Source organism: Oncorhynchus kisutch, linkage group LG10 (assembly GCF_002021735.2).
Source record: "Oncorhynchus kisutch isolate 150728-3 linkage group LG10, Okis_V2, whole genome shotgun sequence".
NCBI classification, from domain to species: Eukaryota; Metazoa; Chordata; class Actinopteri; order Salmoniformes; family Salmonidae; genus Oncorhynchus; species Oncorhynchus kisutch.
The window spans coordinates 55,208,435-55,231,655 of NC_034183.2; the positions used below are offsets into that span (position 1 = coordinate 55,208,435).

The 23,221-nt window shown below is 40.7% G+C and overlaps 2 protein-coding genes across 2 annotated transcripts; one reads left to right on the forward strand and one right to left on the reverse strand.

Moving 5' to 3' along the window:
• The first annotated feature begins 1,565 nt into the window (after positions 1–1,565).
• snx8a (sorting nexin 8a) lies at positions 1,566–17,852 on the forward strand. The gene is made up of 13 exons (XM_020486560.2): positions 1,566–1,816; positions 7,087–7,214; positions 7,898–8,027; positions 11,002–11,192; positions 11,701–11,821; positions 13,437–13,573; positions 13,713–13,793; positions 13,887–14,047; positions 14,290–14,419; positions 14,505–14,573; positions 14,893–15,042; positions 15,553–15,702; positions 15,892–17,852. Exons 1-13 carry the CDS (start codon positions 1,795–1,797, stop codon positions 15,979–15,981), a joined length of 1,560 nt encoding a protein of 519 aa, XP_020342149.1. The 5' UTR covers positions 1,566–1,794; the 3' UTR covers positions 15,982–17,852.
• A 4,077-nt stretch (positions 17,853–21,929) lies between these two features.
• Positions 21,930–23,090, reverse strand: LOC109893363 (7,8-dihydro-8-oxoguanine triphosphatase-like). Its single transcript, XM_031832810.1, is given in 5 exon segments — positions 21,930–22,352; positions 22,544–22,608; positions 22,610–22,630; positions 22,632–22,685; positions 22,947–23,090. Coding segments are annotated over 5 exon segments (438 nt in total). The 5' UTR covers position 23,090; the 3' UTR covers positions 21,930–22,197.
• Positions 23,091–23,221: the final 131 nt, after the last annotated feature.

Genomic DNA, 23,221 nt, shown 5'->3' on the forward strand with positions numbered 1-23,221 from the left:
ATAATCATATACACATTTGTATGGTCCTCAAAGAGATGTTCTTTGATTTATTTGGCTAGTTTTTTTCTCCAAATCAAGTTATGGGTAGTCAGAGGTGGAAAAAGTCCTCGATTGTAAAAGTAAAGCTACCTTAATATAAAATGGCTCAAGTAAAAGGGAATGTAACCCAGTAAAATACTACTTGAGTAAAAGTACAAAGTAAAAGTAAATGTCACTGATGTGATCTTCCTGTCTGGGTTGGCGCCCCCCCTTGGGTTGTGCCGTGGCGGAGATCTTTGTGGGCTATACTAGGCCTTGTCTCAGGATGGTAAGTTGGTGGTTGAAGGTATCCCTCTAGTGGTGTGGGGGCTGTGCTTTGGCAAAGTGGGTGGGGTTATATCCTTCCTGTTTTGCCCTGTCCGGGGGTATCCTCGGATGAGGCCACAGTGTCTCCTGACTCCTCCTGTCTCAGCCTCCAGTATTTATGCTGCAGTAGTTTATATGTCAGGGGGCTAGGGTCAGTTTGTTATATCTGGAGTACTTCTCCTGTCTTATCCGGTGTCCTGTGTGAATTTAAGTATGCTCTCTCTAATTCTCTCTTTCTCTCTTTCTTTCTCTCTGTCGGAGGACCTGAGCCCTAGGACCATGCCTCAGAACTACCTGGCATGATGACTCCTTGCTGTCCCCAGTCCACCTGGCCGTGCTGCTGCTCCAGTTTGAACTGTTCTGCCTGCGGCTATGGAATCCTGACCTGTTCACCGGACGTGCTACCTGTCACAGACCTATTATTTGTCCATGCTGGTCATTTATGAACATTTGAACATCTTGGCCATGTTCTGTTATAATCTCCACTCAGCACAGCCAGAAGAGGACTGGTCACCCCTCATAGCCTGGTTCTTCTCTAGGTTTCTTCCTAGGTTTTGGCCTTTCTAGGGAGTTTTTCCTAGCCAACGTGCTTCAACACCTGCATTGCTTGCTGTTTGGGGTTTTAGGCTGGGTTTCTGTACAGCACTTTGAGATATTAGCTGATGTACGAAGGGCTATGTAAATACATTTGATTTGGATTTGATTTGAAATTCCTTATATTTAGCAAACCAGATGGCACAATTTCCTTTTTTATTACTTTTTTTGACAGCCAGGGGCACGCTCCAACACTCAGACATAATTTACAAAGGAAGCATTTATGTTTAGTGAGTCCACCAGATCCGAGGCAGTAGAGATGACCAGGGACTTTCTCTTGATAAGTGTATGAATTTGACATTTTTCCTGTACTGCTAAGCATTCAAATTGTAACTAGTACTTTTGGCTGTCAGGGAAAATGTACGGAGTAAAAAGTACCCAATTTTCTTTCGGAATGTAGTGAAGTAAAAGTAGTCAACAATATAAATAGTACAGTAAAGAACAGATACCCCCCCAAAACTACTTAAGTAGTACTAAAAAGTATTTTTTATCAAGTACTTTACACCACTGCGGTTAGGCTATGTCATAATTGTTCGGTTTCCAAAGTTGGACTGAGAGTGGGAAAGCAATTTTTTCGAGGGCAGAGGCATATTTGAGATTGTTCAAACCTTTGTGGGGGAGGATCCATATACAATAACACTTGTTCACCTATGCTCCTATGTTCTGGATTCCTAAAATCCAGTTTGCAGTAATCCAGGTCTTGTTTAGTGCCTACAATAATGTTTGGACAGGTCTGAAATCTGGAAAATGTCCAAAGTTCACTACAACTTTAAGAAATAGTTCATTCTTCGGGTTTTTTTTCCTCATCAGGAAATCACATGGAGGTGCTGTCGTGCTCACATGACAATCTGAACTATGGCAGGCGAACTCAATGAAGGTAATTTGCTAAATACATGTTATGTTCCACATCTTTATGTTGTAATTAAGAATGTGTTTTCGACTTTTTGTAAACGTTCTACGTGGCGACAGGGGAAATAATGTTTTCTTTTTGGTGGGGGGGGGGGTTATGTTTGGGATTGAATTCAGAGAACGCGGTGTGAAGTGTTTAGAGCTAAGTACTGTAGCCTACGATTCGTGATGTAACTACAAAACCTGTCAACTTTAACATAAACAGTAATATAGTTGGTTTACTGCGAATTGTAAAATACAGGCTACTCATCTGAGCATTAGAATACACGTTTAGCAAGGGTGTTTAATTTTATTAGGATCCCTATTAGCTACTGCACATGCAGCAGCTACTCTTCCTGGGGTTCACATAAAACCTACAAATACATAGAAGTACAGAACCGTAATAGACAAGAACATAAGATGGGTGTAATTAAGGTTGATTTGACAGATAACTGTAGGGGTATTTTATACAGTAGGGTAGGCTGCTGTACTCTTGCATTGGTCTGCTCATTGCCATGTTCTCATCTGTTGTGGATGTTACCTGTCCCATAGATTTACAATCTAGATTATATTTCTATGACCTGTCCAAATCACGAATTCAACGTTCCATAGCATAAGACTAGCCTGGTTGTCTTCTGTTCTATTCCACTACTTGCCTCCTGCCATTTGCCTAAGAGACTTTAGGAAATCTTCATGTGAACATTCTATCGTTAAGATTTCATCCTGATTCGATAACCCTCACAGCTATCATCCAATCACAATATTTATGCAAATTAGACTGATAGAATGTATGAATTAAATTAATGTTTTTCTAACATTGGTTATTCTGACGTAATACATGTCATTGTAAACATAACATTGGGTGTGGGGAGAGCAGAGGATTACGTTTAGCTTTCTTTTTTTTTTTTACCAGCGTCTTGGCAAATGACAGGAGTGGAAAGTTAGTTGGTAACGTTACCCAGACTACCATAGGAAAATTGTCGCTAGTTTATTTATTTATTTTCTTTCATTATGAAAATGACATATGATTAAGTTTACTTTGTAAACATGTCTGCCAAAATACATAAATATATTATTTTAAGCACTGGTTTGCCCATACTTGTAACTGCCAGAATAATGGAAATGAGGGATACAAAGTATATTGAAAGCAGGTGGTTCCTGAGTTAATTAGGCAATTAACATCCTATCATGTTTAGGGTCATGTATAACAATGCTGGGCAGGCCATTATTTTGGCTACCGTGGCTATGCTATGGATTACAATGCCCCTATCCCACAGGACACGAGTGGCCACTGATTGGTTTGATGAGCATGAAAACGATGTAAACCATATGCCATGGTTGAACAATTGTACACTTATGGGAGATTCTGGAGTGGTGTCTGAGACGGTGTTTTCCACCACCATCAACAAAATATCAAATGGAATTTCTTGCAAACGAATGGTGTCTGTCGCATTCCTCCAGTAGAGTTCCAGACACTTGTAGAATCTAAGCCAAGGTGCAGTAAAGCTGGCCTGGATCGTGGTGCCCCAGCACCCTATTAAGACACTTTATGTTGGCATTTCCTTTATTTTGACAGTTACCTGTATGTACAGTGCCTTCAGAAAGTATTCACACCCCTTGACTTTTTCCACAATTTGTTGTGTTACAAGGTGGGATTAAAATGCATTTACGTGTCAACGATCTACACAAAATACTCTGTCAAAGTGGAAGAAAAATTCTAACATTTGGTAAAGAATTTATTTAAATGATAAAACACTAATATATCTTGATTAAAAGTATTCAACCCCCTGACACAATACATGTGAGAATCACCTTTGGCAGCGATTACAGCTGAGAGTCTTTCTGGGTAAGTATCTAAGAGCACACCTGGATTGTACAATATTTTCACATTATTTTTTGAAAAAATTCTTCAAGCTCAGTAAAGTTGGTTGTTGATCATTGCTAGATAGCCATTTTCTTGGCATAGGTTTTCAAGCCAATTTAAGTCAAACTTGTAACTAAGCCACTCAGGAACATTCACTAGCAATGTTTCCATTAACTTGTCCAGTGATTTATTTTTTTGGTCAACATTTAGGAAATATATGTGACAATTACCTGCTAGAGTGCGTTTCCATTGAACTATCTCGTTTCAATAAAAACACCTGGACGTAATGACATCACACACACAAAAAAATGACAGTGTCGATGTAAGAATGTAGTGGATGAAGTGTTTCCATTACCCATTTAGGCAAATTTTTGGCGACAACCTGTATGCCCTCCCACCTATCTGTTGCATGTCTCAGGTAGCCCACAAAAGCCAACATGTGTAGAATGCAATCATTTACTCATATTTGCCATATTCTAATAAGTCACATGTACCAGCGTATCACTGCATCACTGCAGTCGCTGCCATGGTAAAACTTGCACCCCTGTAGACCTGAAAGAATTTAATGGTGAAACTTGCCAACCATTTTTTTGTCGATCTTGAGAAAGTTTCTCCTATATCTGCCGTTTCCATGACACATGTCGCAAGGATTCTTTTTGTTGCAACATTGCTTTGCTGTTGGAAAGCAGACTGAACCAGGTTTTCCTCTAGGATTTTGCCTGTGCTTTCTGTAGCTATATTGTGTTTTCTATTATCCCAAGAAACTCCCTAGTCCTTGCTGATGACAAGCATACCCTTAACATGATGCAGCCAACATCATGCTTGATAATATGAAGAGTTGTACTCAGTGATCTGTTGTGTTGGATTTGTCCCAAACATTGTTTTGTATTCAGGACATAAAGTGTTTCTTTGACACATTGTTTGCAGTTCTACTTTAGTGCCTTATTGCAAACAGGATGCATATTTTTGAATATTTTATTCAGTACAGGCTTCCTTCTTTTAACTCTCATTTAGGTTAGTATTGTGGAGTAACAAAATTGTTGTTGATTCATCCTCAGTTTTGTCTTATCACAGCCATTAAACTCTTTAACTGTTTAAAAATCACCATTGGGCTCATGGTGAAATCATGGTGAAATCCTTCCTCCCTGGCAACTGAGTTAGGAAGGACGCCTATATCTTTGTAGTGACTGGGTGTATTGACACACCATCCAAAGTGTAATTAATAACTTCACCATGCTCAAAGGGATATTCAATGTCTGTTTTTTTTGTTGTTTTTTTACCCATCTACCAATAGGTGCCCTTCTTTGAGAAACATTGGAAAATCTCCCTGGTCTTTGTGGTGGAATCTGAGTTTGAAATTAAGTGCTCGACTGAGGGACTTTATAGAGTGTGTGGGGTACAGAGATGAGGTAGTCATTAAAAACTAATGTTAAACACTATTATTGCACACAGTGAGTCCATGCAACTTATTATGTGACTTGTTAAGAAAATCTTTACTACTGAACCTTGCAATAGGCTTGCAATAACAGGGGTTGAATACTTATTCACTCAAGACATTTCAGCTTTTCATTTTTAATTAGTTAACATTTCTAAAAACATAATTCCAATTTGACATTATGGGGTTCTGTGTGTGTGTGTGGACAAGTGACACAAAATCTCAATTTAATACATGTTAAATTAAGGCTGTAACACAACAAAATGCACTGTAGATCCAAGTTAGCTAGACTTTAAATATATAGATTAGCTGGCTACTCACTAGCAGGTGGGCTTGTGCTTGAGATTGTTTGAGATCTGTGTTAAAGATGCACTATGCAGAAATCGCTCCACCATTTCCTGGTTACTAAAATGTGAATAGTTTGCCTAATTTCAGTTTGTGACAAAACAAGCAAATATAGTGTAGAGCATCATTGTACCATCTAAACCACTGTGAAATATATTTTCCATTAGAAAAAAATATAGTATTTTCAGCTGTTTGAAGCTGATGTACAAAACCGAAAGTAAAAAAACACAAAAACAAAACTTAAGTACAGGACGCATAGAAATAGCACAAATAAAACAGATCTACAGCTTCTTAGACTTGCGTTCTGTGAGAATGACAGATCTATAACACACATTTCTATGTGAATATGCTTGGTCGCCCAAAAAGTTACATTTTACACCTTTAATTTTCTAAAATGCCTGTTACCAGAAGTTGGTCATTATTAGTGGATGTGCATGGTTATGGTAAAAAATTATATTATAACAAAAAGGTCATTTTTGTAGACTGATTTGAAGGCCAGATCAGTGATTTCTTTGCAAAAATGCAGGTTAATCTATTTTGATAAAATAATTATAATTAGTGACTCTTATGCTGAAGGCTTATTTTTAGCCTAGGTATAATTTTACAAGCCCTGAATTCAGCCCTACCTGCACCTTAGAGACTGCTGCCCTGTGTACACAGTCATTGAACACTGGCCACTTTAATTATATTTACATACTGTTTTACCCACTTCGTATGTATATACTCTATCCTAGTCAAGGCTCATCCTATATAACTACTGCTGTACACACCTTTTATATTTATATACTGTCCATATTTTCACAACCATTATATGCATATACACTGAGTATACCAAACATTAGGAACACCTTCCTAATATTGAGCAGAACAGCCTCAATTTGACGGGGAATGGACGCTAAAAGGTGTCGAAAGGGATGCTGGGCCTTCTTGACTCCAATGCTTCACATAGTTGTGTCAAGTTGACTGGATGTCCTTTGGGTGGTGGACCATTCTTGATACACACAGAAACGGTTCAGTGTGAAAAACCCAGCAGCGTTGCAGTTCTTGACACAAACCGGTGTGCCTGACCCCTACTACCATACGTGCCCTGTTCAAAGGCACTTAACTTTTTTGTCTTGCTCATTCACCCTCTGCATGGCACACACACACAATCCATATCTCAATTGTCTCAAGGCTTGGAAATGCTTCTTTAACCTGTCTCCTACCCTTCATCGACACTGATTTTAAGTGGATTTAACAAGTGACATCAATAAGGGATCATAGATTTCACATGGTTTCACCTGGTCAGTCTGTCATGGATAGAGCAGGTGTTCTTAATGTTTTGTACACTGTGCAAAATATCTATGTATCCGTACTTTGACATTGCTCATTCTGATATTTCTTTATTTCTTTTGTAGTTTGTGTGTTTCTGTATTGTTAGGTATTACTGCACTGTTGGAGCTAGAAACCTGCGATAACATTTGCAAAATATGTGTACGCGACCAATACATTTGCTTTGTTTCGGTTAAATGAAACAGATTTTGCCATGATGTTTAACCACAAATCATGCAATTTAATAGAAATGTCTTCATCCACATAAATCCATGCCTAATGGTTTGTGCACCTCCTCTGTCAGGATCAGTGCCTCCATACTACAGGGAGGTATATGAGGCCATCCGGAGTAAGATAGAGGAACGAGTGCAGGTGGAGGTCTTCCAGAGGTTGCTCAGCAGAACAGATCTCCCCAGTGGTGTGCAGGGCCAGGTGAACACCAACTTTTCCTTTACTTGTTGTCACATCTATGATCTAGAATGCCTGCCAAATGTGGAAAGGAAGTTCTGGCTGTTTGTGGGTTTTTTTCTAGGCTCAAGTTTTTGTTGTTATGAAACAGAAGCACAGGCTGGTTTGTTATGTATTAGATCTATGGGTTTTCTATCCTCTTCCCTTCTTGGAAGAAATTCTGCAGAAAAGACTTGAAAAACATCTAGCGCTCTTTGATACAAACTATTCAACTCTATTCAAAGACCCTCTCAAGCCTATATTTGTTTTACCACTAAGTACTAAGGGGGTAATTACAATACTAGTTCCAGCACCAGTTATTAGAAAGGGTGGTTCCTGCAAACTATCTCCTTGCTGCCATTTAATTAGTGGCATTTGCTTCAGTAAAGCTTACTCAAAAGTGATGGTATTTGAGGGGATGGCATTTAAAAGTTGTGTTATTCAAGAGCACATGGGACATGAAAAATACAACGTGTTACATCCAATGAAGCGTTTCCATGGATAATGTGTATTTCAGCTTAGACCTCATGGTTCAGTTTGATGTTTCTTACTGTATTAGATCATTACTAAAGTGTTCTCTGCATTTTCTTGTGAACCACTGCTGAAATTAGGCCTTGGATTGAGCAATGACCTGTTAAGAGAGTCCTGTAATGTCCTGTCTTTTTCAGATTGCTGAGCATGTTGACTACACTGATGGATTCTTAAGCAAGTTGTCCCTATATAAAGCACTGGCGTTGATCGCCCTTGCTCAGCAAGGAAAGCAACCAAGCCCAAAACTCTTAGAAAACTGCATACAAGGTAAGCCTTTTAGCGAGTTGTTTTCAAGGGAGGACACAGCAGTAAATGTGCAGCTTAATCAGTGGCTTGACTGTTAAGTATCTAAGGTCAAAAACCTTTGTGACCCCTATGAACAGCTTGTGTGAGAAAGTTAACTTCGCTATATATTGTGTGAAGTTGAATATGCATGTGACAAGCTAAAGTACACATTGCATTTGCACACAAAACAAGCAGATGTGCTGTGCTAAAAAGCTGGTCCTAGTTTTATCAGAGTGTGTTGTATTTGTTGGCTGGTTTCCTCTAACCTCTGGGCATTGCGTCCGGGAATACACCAGCTCCCTTCCCATGTCTCTGTAAAAGACACACAACCTTTCCCTGCCCTTTTTTCCTCTGGAACAGCTCTGTGAAAATCATAATGAAAGTTACAGGAAGAACTCTTCCCTCTCTCTTAAGTACACTTGTTTTTCTTGATTATATTAATCAGTTTACTTTCACATTCTGTGGCTAGGTTTTTGTGAAGAAAAGCATGAGTGCTAAAGTGTACAGTACCATTAAGTTGGAGAGGAGTCGTCGTCTTTGGTTTTTCAGAGGTAGCCATTACTCTAAACACAGCCCTGTGTTAGAGCTCTGTTCCAAAGCTCATATGATTATTTAGGGCCCTCTGTGTTATTTCAGTGCTGCCAATATGGCAGCTGACTGCTTTCTGTGAAACTGATGTCACGTTTTCTCTGCTGAGCTATGGTAGAGCTGGTTTCCTGGTTGTTGTAGGAGGACAATTAACTCATATCTCTGTGGAATGTCAAGGAGGGTTAAATTCAGGATCACATGAATCACACCATCATAATTGTTTGAAAGACTTAAGAGACATTTGAGTTTAGGGAGAGTCATGTGAGCTTTCTAATGGTGTCAAGTCTAGTTTCCTCAATTACAAAAGGTGTACCGCAGGGGTTGGTATTGGGACCTGTGCTCTTAACTATTTATATACAGTGCCGTGAAAAAGTATTTGCCCCCTTTCTAATTGTCTCTACTTTTGCATATTTTTGATACTGAATGTTATCAGATCTTCAACCAAATCCTAATATTAAATAAAGGGAAACTGAGTGAGCAAATAACAGAACAATTACATACTTAATACATTTATTTCATAAATAAAGTTATGCCACACCCAATGCTCCTGTGTGAAAAAGTAGTTGCCAACTTACACTCAATAACTGGTTGTGCCACCTTTAGCTGCAATGACTCAAACTAAACACTTCCTGTAGTTGTTTATCAGTCTCACGTCACTGTGGAGGAATTTTGTACCACTCTTTCATGAACTGTTAAAACTCAGCAACATCTGTGGGTTTTCAAGCATGAGCTGCTTGTTTCAAGTCCTGCCACAACATCTCAATTGGGATGAGGTCTGGACTTTGACTAGGCCATTCCAAAACTTCAAATGTATTGCTTCTTAGCCATTTTCATGTAGACTTGAATGTGTGTTTTGGATCATTGTCTTGATGCATTATCCAGCTGCGCTTCAGCTTCAGCTCGCAGACAGATGGCCTAACATTCTCCTGTATAATTATCTGATGCAGAATTCATGGTTCCTTCTATTAAGACAAGTCGTCCAGGCCCTGAGGCAAACCATCACACTACCACCACCATGCTTGTCTGTTGGTAATGAGGTTCTTACTGTGGAATGCAGCATTTGGTTTTCGTCAGGCATAATGGGACCCATGTCATCCAAAAAGTTATACTTTTGAATCAATCATAGAACGTTCTTCCAAGAGTCTGCATTCCACAGTAAGAACCTCATGACAACAGTCAAGCATGGTGATGGTTTGGGGAAGCTTTGCTGCCTCAGGCGATGTGAGATACTGATCAACAACTACAGGAAGCATTTGGTTGCAGTCATTGCAGCTGAATGTGGCACAACCAGTTATTGAGTGTAAGGGGCAATTCATTTTTCACACAGGGGCATTGGGTGTTGCATAACTGTGTGAATTAAATAAAATAAGTTTAAAAAAATATATATGTTATTTGTAAACTCAGGTTCCATTGATCTAATATTAGGTTTTGGTTGAAGATCTGATAACATTCAGTATCAAAAATATGCAAAAAATTGGCCAAATCTGAAAGGGGGAAAATACTTTTACCAGACTGCAGCAAGCCACTACTCTTAAACTGTTGGAAGCCATCTACCGTAGTGCACTTCGCTGACAGTTTTAGTACTCATCACTGCATCATGTATCAGAAGGTTGGCTGGACCTCACTAAAATCCTGTAGATTACTTTATTACTCCTTGTTTACAAAGCTCTGCTCCACAAGATTCCAATATGCCTCACTTCCCTGTTGAAATATTTCAATATGAGATACCAATCCCGCTCCGAGGTTTTCTTAACTCTTGAGGTCCCGGTTGTCTCCACCAAGTTTGGTAAATTTGCCTTTCATTTTAACGCACCACAGTTCTGGAATACCTTACGATCAATTTCCACCTGGATTCCCTGGTGTCGATAGGGCAGTTTAAAACTCTGTTGGTAAATGAGTTCACGGAAGTGTGCAATTGTTTCAATTGACTTATAACTTGTTATAATGTATTTATAGCTGAATTGTAGTTTATTTTTTTATATTTTGTTGTATTGATGCCGTTTTTGTCCTCAGGGCACCATTGCAAATGAGACACTGGTCTCAATTGGGCTCCCTTGATTAAATAAAGTAGGCAAAAAAATGTGAATGGGAGAATTCAAGTGTCTGAAGGATCAGAGGGCCACTAAGGGAGGTGAAATGTCAAATGTACACTGGAACATGATTGCTTTCCCCACACAAAATGGATGTGTGTAGGAAAATGTTTTATATTCAAACCCGCACTACAGGAAATCATAAATGATGTCTATTAGTTCAATAGAGCTGGATGTTTACACTTTGTCTGTGAGCATAGATGTGCTGATTGCCTACTAGATAAATGAGTCGATGAGAGCATTGTTTACTCATGTCTGACTTGGTGTTTGTTTGACAGAGTTCCCTAAGCCCCAACTTGGTGAGTTCAAGGACCTCCAGACTCTGAGGATGCAGCCAACTCAGGAGAGCCCCCTCACGGTGCCCCAGACCCTGGGCAAGCTGCTTGCCAGGGATACAGTCCAGGTGGAGCTAATTCCTGAAAAGAAGGGTCTGTTCCTCAAACACGTGGAGTACCAGATCACCAGCCAGGTGAAGGCTGCATTTAATTACATATGATTGTAACATAAAAGGGCTTTGTTAGATGAACAGTCAAGGAAGTTATTAATAGGAAAGGTAAGGCACATACTTTACCATGCATTTACCTTGTTACTTCAAATAGGTCACTTTTGTGCATTACAAGCAACATGTATTAATAGGAATTTTGATCATAAAAATTCTGTAATTCCCTCTGGCTCTATTCCTGGCTTCTCAATTATTTCTGCATTTTTGGCTTGGTGAAACGAATGGCTTTAATGCTTGTCCATCTAAGAATGAATGTATACATACAGTACATTGCATCATTTACACTGGATGCCTAAGCTGAACAGAGCTGGTGTTGTTTCTGTGCCGTGAGCATTCACAATTAGTATGAACTAAAGCCAACACATGACAACACATCCATTGTCAATATATTTGTTGAATTCACAACCCCAAAGCATGATGTTATTTTGCACATCTCGGTTATTCACAGATGTAATATTTATTTGAACCTTTTCAGCATTTTAAGATATCTGTTTACCGGCGGTACAGTGATTTCGATGTCTTCCACGAGCTCTTGCTGCAGAGGTTTGCCTACAGAATGGTGCCTGCGTTGCCGCCTAAGAGAATGCTGAAAGGAGGTATATGGAGGATGTCAGTCAGAACGTTTGATTATTAGGAGGAGAGTGAGGCTTTGATCTGTAAATAAGTGTTCCACTCTGCATCAGAGCTGGGGTCCCGCTGATCCAGAGGAACTCCAATTGTATTAATCCAACTTCACCCATGTTCTCACATCCAGACATGAACCCTGTCTTTATATTACCATTATTAGATACCAATGTTATTACTATATTCAGGGTTGGGCGGATAACTTGAAAAATGTCATCCGTTACTGATTACAGTTACATGATAAATAATCTTTTGGATTACTCCAAATAAGTATCTGATTACATTTGGATTACTTTTGCATTACTTTAACTTCTAGCACTCAGACATATGTGAAAATGCTTAAAAATGTTGATTTAATATAGTATTTTTTTCATTTAGTAACATTATTATTTCCAAATGGGGTGAGAGCCTAAAGATCCTATAATTCATGTTATATTCTATGTGTAAGAGCATAATCACAGGGCTCCATACTAGCATTTTCACTTGTTGGCACCAGCCCATGATTTGGTTACACCACAATTGCTGTGAGGTCACGCAATAGAAAAAAATGGGAGCCTTATCATCTTATAAAGTATTCAACATTTTTATTCAGAGGTGTACTAGACTACTAACACAGTATGATTCAAGAAATACATGGTGTATTCTATCATGTTCAAGTACAACTGCATGATTCCAGCTATTTTGAATTGCAACCTAAACCGGTGATTGTCATGGACTTGGGGTTTGGCAACTAGGCAATTGTTATTATTTTACTATGAAAATAAGCTTACAGAATTGTTATATATTTTTTGATCAACAGATATTCATTTGTCGACACTAATACTAATTTATATTTTGAGGCTAATTTATTTGGGGCTAATTCACCAGATGAGGAAGTGGTTAGCTAGATCGCTAACTCAAAATATAGCCTATTACTGATAGTTAGCCGTGAAATGTATATCTAACAGTACATTTAATATATATGCTTATGCACCTACCTTTAATGCCCAACATGAGTGCCCTTTGTTGGATATTAAAACACAATTTCAGACCAGAAAGCTTAGACCCTTTTCTCTTAAACAGTAACCACATTGGTTGCATTCAGTAGTGTTTTCCCCATGATTAGGCCTACATTTGGAAATATTGTGCATTCTAAAAGCATTTCACGAAGGAAAGAGAGATTGAAACTGCACTGCTTCAAAGCAGCAAGCAGGAACTCTGTAGTCCAGATGATTTGCATTGACCAGTGAGCTAGGTGTCAATGTTTTGGAAGCCTTACCAATTCATTCAACCACAAAAGAAGCCATCCACCCTTAATGGGCAATCAGCAGAATAATATAATCTCTGAGAGCATGTGAGAAGTGCTGATGGTGCGCTAAATGACAGCAATGATGTCAAAGTAGTATAGATAGATAAAGTGATCCCGAAAGTAATTAGCTGTTTTTAAGAATGTAAGTAATCCGATTACACTTTTATTTTTTTAAGTAATCCAGGTTGATTAGTTACTTCAAGGGCCAACCCTGACTGTATTACATAAAATGGTATGATCTCTTCTACGGAAGCAGAACAACTGAATATGCTGGCTCTTTAACTGACCTCTGTCTACAGTCCTGACCTCCATGTCTGAGAGGGACTTTATAGAGGGAAGGCGGCGTGCTCTGGGCCGGTTCATCAACCTAGTGGCACGACACCCCTTCTTCTCCGAGGACGAACTGGTCAAGACCTTTCTCACCTTCAACGGCTCGGTACGTCTCTGCTACTGAAAATACTACCTTTCTCCATCTCTGCTAGTCGTCTACGCCAAGATCACATTGTTCTTTGGCTTGCCATGGATAATGACTGTACTGCTCACACAACTTTACTCTCTCTCTCGCTTACTCTCAGGACGTTCAGGTGAAAATGCGTGATGCTTGCAAGAAAATGGGAGATGAATTCATGACTAATACAATGGCAACTCTGGCAAAGGTTTGTATTGTTTCTATTATGAAATAGTACATCAAACTATTTGAAATCCTACTGAGACGCAGCAGTGTGAGTCTGGGTACATCTGTGCTGTAGGATTATCTCCCAGCTGATATCCAGGCCCAGTTTTCATCAAGCAGGGAACTGATCAGGAATATCCACAACAGCTTTCACAAGCTGCGGGACCGGGCAGAGAAGATGGCCGAGCGCTCCAAGGAAAATGCCACTGATTTGCTAATGTTTGGAAGGGAGCTCAGGTACAGAACTCAGCATTTAAGGGCATAAAACTCTCTCTATCGCACCTCTCTACACAAGTGTTTTAGCCCAAGGAAACGTATTATGCTTGCTACCCCACCCATACAACAGTTTTGGGGAAGAAAATGTTGGCAATTGTAAAGGATTTGTTTTCTTTTGTTTTTCAGGGTTTTTACTTCAAATCGTTTTTGTAAGCCAAGACATCGTACTGGTCCAGCTTCTCTAGTTATGCTTTCTGTTGCAGTACACTGGGCTCTGATGGTTCACCCATTCCCTCTCTGGCCTCATCCCAAAGCACCTGGGGCATTCTCCGTCAGTCTCTGAAAGGCCTTTCCGTGGAGTTTGCTCTACTAGCCGACAAAGGTGCTCAGCAGGTACAATCCAGCTCACTGTATACGTACCACCTGCTCTCCTGTGGTATTGCCAAACTCATAATTATTTATTCATTGATATCTTAAGGGGAGGAGAGAAGAGGATGATGTCGTGGAAAAACTGAATCTATTCTTGGATTTGCTGCAATCATACAGAGTGAGTTTGAGAAATGTAAAAAATCTATTTACTGAAGAACTCTGTATCAAGTTAATGCAATGTTACTAGTAATATTACAAATGCACTACACCGGTATAACAGCAACTTAATTTAGAGTGTTAACAATATATCTTTGACCCGTGTGGCTCACTTGGTAGAGCATGGTGCTTGCAACGCCAGGGTTGTGGGTTTCCCACGGGGGACCAGTACAAATAAGTACTACTTACTGTAAGTCGTTCTGGTCAAGTGTCTGCTAAATACTATAATGTAAAAATAGGGTAGTTATGTCTTACCGTATGTGTGTGGTTGTGTCCCATAGGATCTGTGTGAGCGGCATGAGAAGGGAGTATTGCACGAACACCAGAGAGCTCTGCAGAAGTACGGTATGATGAAGAGGCAGATGATGAGTGCCACAGTGCAGCCTAAAGAGCAGGTGTCAGTGGAGCAACTGGAGTCTCGTATTGTGCAGGTTCTCTTTCTCATTCATTCTATCTCCTTCTCTTCCCCCCCCCCCTTTCTCTCTCTCCGTGCTTGAAAAGCGCTCTACCTTCCTCATTTACTCAGGGTTGTCACACGTCAAATCAACACTGTTGTCAGGATAATGAAGATGAAATAATGTCATCACAGGCCAACCCACCCTCCCTCGGAGAGACTGTGTCCTCTCTGACATTGAGAGGAAGGAGGGAACAGCATTTTCCTAGATGCCATCATTTGGGAGTTGATTGATACCCCGGTATAAGGATTGATATCCTTGTAGGTCCCACAGCATTTCTCATACTAAACCATCTTAGGAAGATATTGCATTTGACAGTTTGGCATTTCAGCCTTTAGAATGGATCTCATATGTCATGTTTTTCAACACTGACTCCTACAGACAATGCCATGACAGCATGGTCTTATGATCAATGAGGTTGTTCCTCTTGATAACCATCATATGGTTGTGGTTTGTGAAGCAATGGTTTGTATCCTCCCCCAACAGCAGGAGAACGCCATTCAGACCATGGAACTGCGGAACTACTTCTCCCTGTTCTGCCTTCACCAGGAGACTCAGCTCATCTTCACATACCTGCCCATCACTTCTCACATCCTGGGAGCCTTCGTCAACTCACAGGTCCAAGGTCACCAAGAGGTGAGACTCACCTGGAAATATACAGTGTCAGGTTTGAGTTGAAGTAGTGGAGCACACAGTTCATTAGGTTGATGTGTGTGTGTTGATTCTAATCTTTAATAGATAATACAATTATAAGATGATCGTCTTGTAATTTTGGCCAGAGGATGCTTTCACTGTAACAGACTACGTTGTTTGTTTGATAACTAGATGGGTGCAGTGTGGAATGATCTCCAGCAGAAGCTTGGGTGTCTCTTCGGTGTCGATGAAATGCAATCCCCTCCTCTTACACCCAAGTAGACACCCATGTCCCCTTCTCTCTCAACAAGCGATGAATATGCTGCTTTGCAAGCCAAGAAGACAGTCACTCTCAGAAGGGACTGATGGTGAACTGTTTTCATAAAACCTTGAAAAACACTACAAACTGTGCCTTAAGTATAAATCAGTGGTGAGTAAATGCAGTTTACTCACCTTTTTTTCATTTTCTTTGTGGGACAGTTCATCCACCTTTTGCGGAAAAATGCATTGAAGTATAGGGATCGCTACTTTTTTTCTCTGCTACTCGGCGAACAGTTTACCCACTTTATTTTTTTTACCACTACATCACTGATTTCAATGAATGGATGTGGTCTGCAGCTCGAGATATATTATACCGTACGTGCATCCTCACTAGGGATGTCAGAGGTTGATCAAAGGAGCTCATTGGGAAGTAGAAGAGTGCTTTGAAGAATGTGTACTGCTGCCTTGCTGAATAAGAGGAAAATATGGATTTCATAATTGATATATAGGGAACATTTTGTTGAAAAGCTGGATCCTTTCTGTGTTATTTTGTAGCTCAATGCCTTTACCATATGAGGGACTTCTTACCTACACTTCTTGGAGGATCATTCGCCTATGTCGAGGTATAATGTAGTGTCTTATTGCAGGCAGACACATGTTAGAATGTATTTGCATGTAAGAATACACTAATTAAGCTGATTGAAGATGTTGCCACACAGGGAAGATACATTTCCTTGCCGCAGCCAGGTTGTGGCAACGTAACCTTTGTGTTTAAAATGACTAGTGTAAATGTTTAAGATGTTTAGAAAGATTCTAATCAGGGCACGGGCTCATTTCTGAAAAAAGACAGGCAAACCAATATGTATTAAAGTAAATGTAGTAGCCGCATGCTATTCAATGGTTTGTTGTGAAGTACAACATAAGTATTAATCATCCTACTGACCACACTTGTGCAACTGGGCTTGCTAGCTTGTGTTGATATTCGGGCAAAGGCCTTCAGATTCCTTGCTTCAATCGAATCTTCGTTGCAATACTGTGAAAAGCTGCTTCAGTTTCTACGCCTGAGCAAGCTATCAAGAGGAAGAAGTTTGATCAAATTAAAATAATTAATGATTTATGGCTGATATAACACTCCACGTGACCAATGGTGAACATACCAAAGAAACATGCTACAATTCCACATAGTCATTAGTGCAATTAAGTAGTAATTATCCTGTAATATTTTATTTCAGGTAGAAATTAAATGTGCTCTGTGTTAATGCTTTTGACCTGTTTGCAATGTTTGTTTCAATTAAGATGCAATAATGGTGGTTCAGTGTTTACTTAATGTAGATTTGAAGAAAACCAGATGGAATATTTTTCTGTGTATGCAATATTCAAGAATATACCCAATGATTTATTGTCCTCTTATTCAACAGTATACATTGATTTCATGTCGAAAGCATAAGATTGTGTTGAAAATTTTATTTGTTTCACTCACAATTATGATATGGTCTTACGTAACCTGTTCTTGCAAAATTCACCCTCTTCTTGCAGGATGTGCAAATTGCATGTGTTTTACATGTAATTAAAGTACAGGAATGAGGCTGTGTAATAAAATGTTGTCTCACAATTAGAACTGAGTAATATTAGACGTTTTGTTATTCAATGCAGTATTGTGTCTTCTCTGGAACTGTTAATTGGTTCCTCACAAGTTCTTATTATTGTGTCAACAATTGTCATAACCTTATTTTTTTTGGCAAGTCTTAAAAATTAAGAGTAACAAATGCTTTATGATCTTTGAGAAAGAACATCTGAATTAGGTGAAGGATGTAGATACAGGAACGTTTAACTATTGTACAGTTTTATGTTGAATCTCACTTAATGTTAAATAAAAAGTGTCAGATACCCGTGTCATTGTTGGGCTCCCGATTGGCACAGCGGTCTAAGGCACTGCTTCTCAGTGCAAGAGGTGTCACTATGGTACCTGGTTCGAATCCAGGCTGTATCACATCCGACTGTGATTGAGCGGCGCACCATTGTCCGCAGGCCGTCATTGTAAATAAAAATGTATTAACTGACTTGCCTAGTTAAAGGTTAAAGAAATATACAAAATTACCCTGATACTAAATTGAATTAAACAGGAAGTTGAACAATCAAAATCGTTGTCATTCCACTTCTTTTTTTTTTTTTCACCTTTATTTAACCAGGTAGGCAAGTTGAGAACAAGTTCTCATTTACAATTGCGACCTGGCCAAGATAAAGCAAAGCAGTTCGACACGTACAACGACACAGAGTTGTACATGGAGTAAAACAAATATACAGTCAATAATACAGTATAAACAAGTCTATATACGATGTGAGCAAATTAGGTGAGAAGGGAGGTAAAGGCAAAAAAAGGCCATGGTGGCAAAGTAAACACAATATAGCAAGTAAAACACTGGAATGGTAGATTTGCAGTGGAAGAATGTGCAAAGTAGAAATAAAAATAATGGGGTGCAAAGGAGCAAAATAAATCAATACAGGGAAAGAGGTAGTTGTTTGGGCTAAATTATAGGTGGGCTATGTACAGGTGCAGTAATCTGTGAGCTGCTCTGACAGTTGGTGCTTAAAGCTAGTGAGGGAGAAGTGTTTCCAGTTTCAGAGATTTTTGTAGTTCGTTCAGTCATTGGCAGCAGAGAACTGGAAGGAGAGGCGGCCAAAGAAAGAATTGGTTTTGGGGGTGACCAGAGAGATATACCTGCTGGAGCGCGTGCTACAGGTGGGTGATGCTATGGTGACCAGCGATCTGAGATAAGGGGGGACTTTACCTAGCAGGGTCTTGTAGATGACATGGAGCCAGTGGGTTTGGCGACGAGTATGATGTGAGGGCCAGCTAACGAGAGTGTACAGGTCGCAATGGTGGGTAGTATATGGGGCTTTGGTGACAAAACGGATTGCACTGTGATAGACTGCATCCAATTTGTTGAGTAGGGTATTGGAGGCTATTTTGTAAATGACATCGCCAAAGTCGAGGATTGGTAGGATGGTCAGTTTTACAAGGGTATGTTTGGCAGCATGAGTAAAGGATGCTTTGTTGCGAAATAGGAAGCCGATTCTAGATTTAACTTTGGATTGGAGATGTTTGATGTGGGTCTGGAAGGAGAGTTTACAGTCTAACCAGACACCTAGGTATTTGTAGTTGTCCACATATTCTAAAAGTCAGAGCCGTCCAGAGTAGTGATGTTGGACAGGCGGGCAGGTTCAGGCAGCGATCGGTTGAAGAGCATGCATTTAGTTTTACTTGTATTTAAGAGCAATTGGAGGCCACGGAAGGAGAGTTGTATGGCATTGAAGCTTGCCTGGAGGGTTGTTAACACAGTGTCCAAAGAAGGGCCAGAAGTATACAGAATGGTGTCGTCTGCGTAGAGGTGGATCAGAGACTCACCAGCAGCAAGAGCGACCTCATTGATGTATACAGAGAAGAGAGTCGGTCCAAGAATTGAACCCTGTGGCACACCCATAGAGACTGCCAGAGGTCCGGACAGCAGACCCTCCGATTTGACACACTGAACTCTATCGGAGTAGTTGGTGAACCAGCAGAGGCAATCATTTGAGAAACCAAGGCTGTCGAGTCTGCCGATGAGGATGTGGTGATTGACAGAGTCGAAAACCTTGGCCAGATCAATGAATACAGCTGCACAGTAATGTTTCTTATCAATGGCGGTTAAGATATCGTTTAGGACCTTGAGCGTGGCTGAGGTGCACCCATGACCAGCTCTGAAACCGGATTGCATAGCAGAGAAGATATGGTGAGATTCGAAATGGTCGGTAATCTGTTTGTTGACTTGGCTTTCGAAGACCTTAGAAAGGCAGGGTAGGATAGATATGTCTGTAGCAGTTTGGGTCAAGAGTGTGTCCCCCTTTGAACAGGGGGATGACTGCAGCTGCTTTCCAATCTTTGGGAATCTCAGATGACACGAGAGGTTGAACAGGCTAGTAATAGGGGTGGCAACAATTTCGGCAGATCATTTTAGAAAGAAGGAGTCCAGATTGTCTAGCCCGGCTGATTTGTAGGGGTCCAGATTTTGCAGCTCTTTCAGAACATCAGCTGACTGGATTTTGGAGGAGAAATGGGGAAGGCTTGGGCGAGTTGCTGTGGGGGGTGCAGTGCTGTTGACCGGGGTAGGAGTAGCCAGGTGGAAAGCATGGCCAGCCGTAGAAAAATGCTTATTGAAATTCTCAATTATAGTGGATTTATCAGTGGTGACAGTATTTCCTATCTTCAGTGCAGTGGGCAGCTGGGAGGAGGTGTTCTTATTCTCCATGGACTTTACAGTGTCCCAGAACTTTTTTGAGTTAGTATTGCAGGAAGCAAATTTCTGCTTGAAAAAGCTAGCCTTGGCTTTTCTAACTGCCTGTGTATAATGGTTTCTAGCTTCCCTGAACAGCTGCATATCACGGGGGCTGTTCGACGCTAATGCAGAACGCCATAGGATGTTTTTGTGTTGGTTAAGGGCAGTCAGGTCTGGGGAGAACCAAGGGCTATATCTGTTCCTGGTTCTAAATTTCTTGAATGGGGCATGCTTATTTAAGGTGGTTAGGAAGGCATTTAAAAAAAATAACCAGGCATCCTTTACTGACGGGATGAGATCAATATCCTTCCAGGATACCCCGGCCAGGTCGATTAGAAAGGCCTGCTCGCTGAAGTGTTTCAGGAAGCGTTTGACAGTGATGAGTGGAGGTCGTTTGACCGCTGACCCATTACGGATGCAGGCAGTGATCGCTGAGATCTTGGTTGAAGACAGCAGAGGTGTATTTAGAGGGCATGTTGGTTAGGATGATATCTGTGAGGGTGCCTGTGTTTAAGGCTTTGGGGAGGTACCTGGTAGGTTCATTGATAATTTGTGTGAGATTGAGGGCATCAAGCTTAGATTGTAGGATGGCTGGGGTGTTAAGAATGTTCCAGTTTAGGTCGCCTAGCAGCACGAGCTCTGAAGATAGATGGGGAGCAATCAGTACACATATGGTGTCCAGAGCACAGCTGGGGGCAGAGGGTGGTCTATAGCAGGCGGCAACGGTGAGAGACTTGTTTTTAGAGAGGTGGATTTTTAAAAGTAGAAGTTCAAATTGTTTGGGTACAGACCTGGATAGTAGGACAGAACTCTGCAGGCTATCTTTGCAGTAGATTGTAACACCGCCCCCTTTGGCAGTTCTATCTTGTCTGAAAATGTTGTAGTTTGGGATGAACATTTCCGAATTTTTGATGGTCTTCCTAAGCCAGGATTCAGACACAGCTAGAACATCCGGGTTGGCAGAGTGTGCTAAAGCAGTGAATAAAACAAACTTAGGGAGGAGGCTTCTAATGTTAACATGCATGAAACCAAGGCTATTACGGTTACAGAAGTCATCAAAAGAGAGCGCCTGGGGAATAGGAGTGGAGCTAGGCACTGCAGGGCCTGGATTTACCTCTACATCGCCAGAGGAACAGAGGAGGAGTAGAATAAGGGTATGGCTAAAAGCAATAAGAATTGGTCGTCTAGAACGTCTGGAACAGAGAGTAAAAGGAGGTTTCTGGGGGCGATAAAATAGCTTCAAGGTATAATGTACAGACAAAGGTATGGTAGGATGTGAATACAGTGGAGGTAAACCTAGGTATTGAGTGATGATGAAAGAGATATGGTCTCTAGAAACATCATTGAAACCAGGAGATGTCATCGCATGTGTGGGTGGTGGAACTAATAGGTTGGATAAGGTATAGTGAGCAGGACTAGAGGCTCTACAGTGAAATAAGCCAATAAACACTAACCAGAACAGCAATGGACAAGGCATATTGATATTAATAAGGAGAGGCATGCTTAGTCGAGTGATCAAAAGGGTCCAGTGAGTAGTGAGGTTGGTTAGGGTCACGGCGATTCAGACAGCTAGCCGGGCCATCGGTAGCAAGCTAGCATAGGATGGAGGTCTGTTTTTAGCCACCTTGTGCGTTTCCGTCGGTAGGATTAGTGGGGTTCCGTGTGGTAGGGGGGGGATCAATCCAATTCGCAAAAAAAAACAGTAGATATAGTTATAGAGGCCCAAGAAAAAAATCATTAAGAAACAAAAAAAGAGGTGCATTCTTTACTAAAGAGCACACTGCTTTCAAGGGTAGCTGGAATCAGTAGGAATTCTGCAGTATTTCTCCAGGGATGTTTCAGGTAGACAACATGTGGGAATGCTCTTTGATACAGTATGAATGAGTCCGAGGCCAGTAGTCGCTCTTAAAGCTTTCTACCTCCTCTAACTTGTGATCGATAAAGTCATCAAGTCATGACCCTGAAACTTGAAGTAGCCAAAGAACTTCTTTTGAAGCATCAGTGGAAACCACAGAATATCGTCAACCCACATTTGACCAAAGGGTATCTTGTCCGAGTCGAACCACTGTGGAGACATCTCTAGAAGAGAAAAGGTATAAGTTAGTGAACTTCGTCAGACATCAGTCTAAAATGTCCAGAAAAAGGAATGTAGTATAGGGCAGCAGTTTTTAAGGAAAACTATGGGGTCTATGATTATAGTCTATTGGGCTGAGTTTATCCTGGTCACAAACCAGGCCCTAAATAGAATGCATGAGATTGAGAATGAATACCATCTGACTCTGTTGGCTCCCCGTTGTAGTTGTCAGCTCGGAAAACATGCACATCAAGCAGCTGTTTCTCCGATGAATTCAAATGTTGTTTCCAATCTTATCAAGTGCATCCACTGTGAGGCCACTTTCCTCCTGCAGTTCTCTGGAAGAAACAACCCGTTTGTAAGTAGAGAGAAAGTAGCAGGATAGTGTGTCGCTTTCAGACCAGAGTAGGAAAGAAATAGATAGTAGGCCTCAGATAACAGGCAATAATCAAACATCACAATATGACATTTATGGGGGTATGTAGTATCAGATGCTGCCCAGTGCTGAAATCTGTTAACATGATTTTACATGCAAATTGTTAAGCCAAACTGTAGGGAAACCTTTCAAGACATCTACAGAGGACTGCAAACAATCTCACCGCCTGGCAGCCTCTTCAATAGTCTCCCCAGGTTGGACTTTGCCACCAAACCCATTCCACTTCCCTGCTCCGAACCATCTCTTCTTCATGCCCAGTAGCACCCGTCCAGGCTGCACCAGGGTCAGCAGCTTGTTGGTTAACATTGTACCTGTAATATACATAATCGGTGTGTAATAATCAGTAGACCCACAATCCATGGATGACCTCACTCTCTTGGTTGCATCAAGCTACAGTATCTCTAGAGATGATACATTGCAGATTATTGAGAAGCATTC

Excerpts from the sequence above, each read along its gene's own strand:
- snx8a (XM_020486560.2), top strand. The coding sequence starts at position 1,795 with ATGGCAGGCGAACTCAATGAAG. Across the intron at positions 11,193-11,700 it reads AGTACCAGATCACCAGCCAG|CATTTTAAGATATCTGTTTA; the intron begins GTGAAGGCTGCA and ends GAACCTTTTCAG. Across the intron at positions 15,043-15,552 it reads TGGAGTCTCGTATTGTGCAG|CAGGAGAACGCCATTCAGAC; the intron begins GTTCTCTTTCTC and ends CTCCCCCAACAG.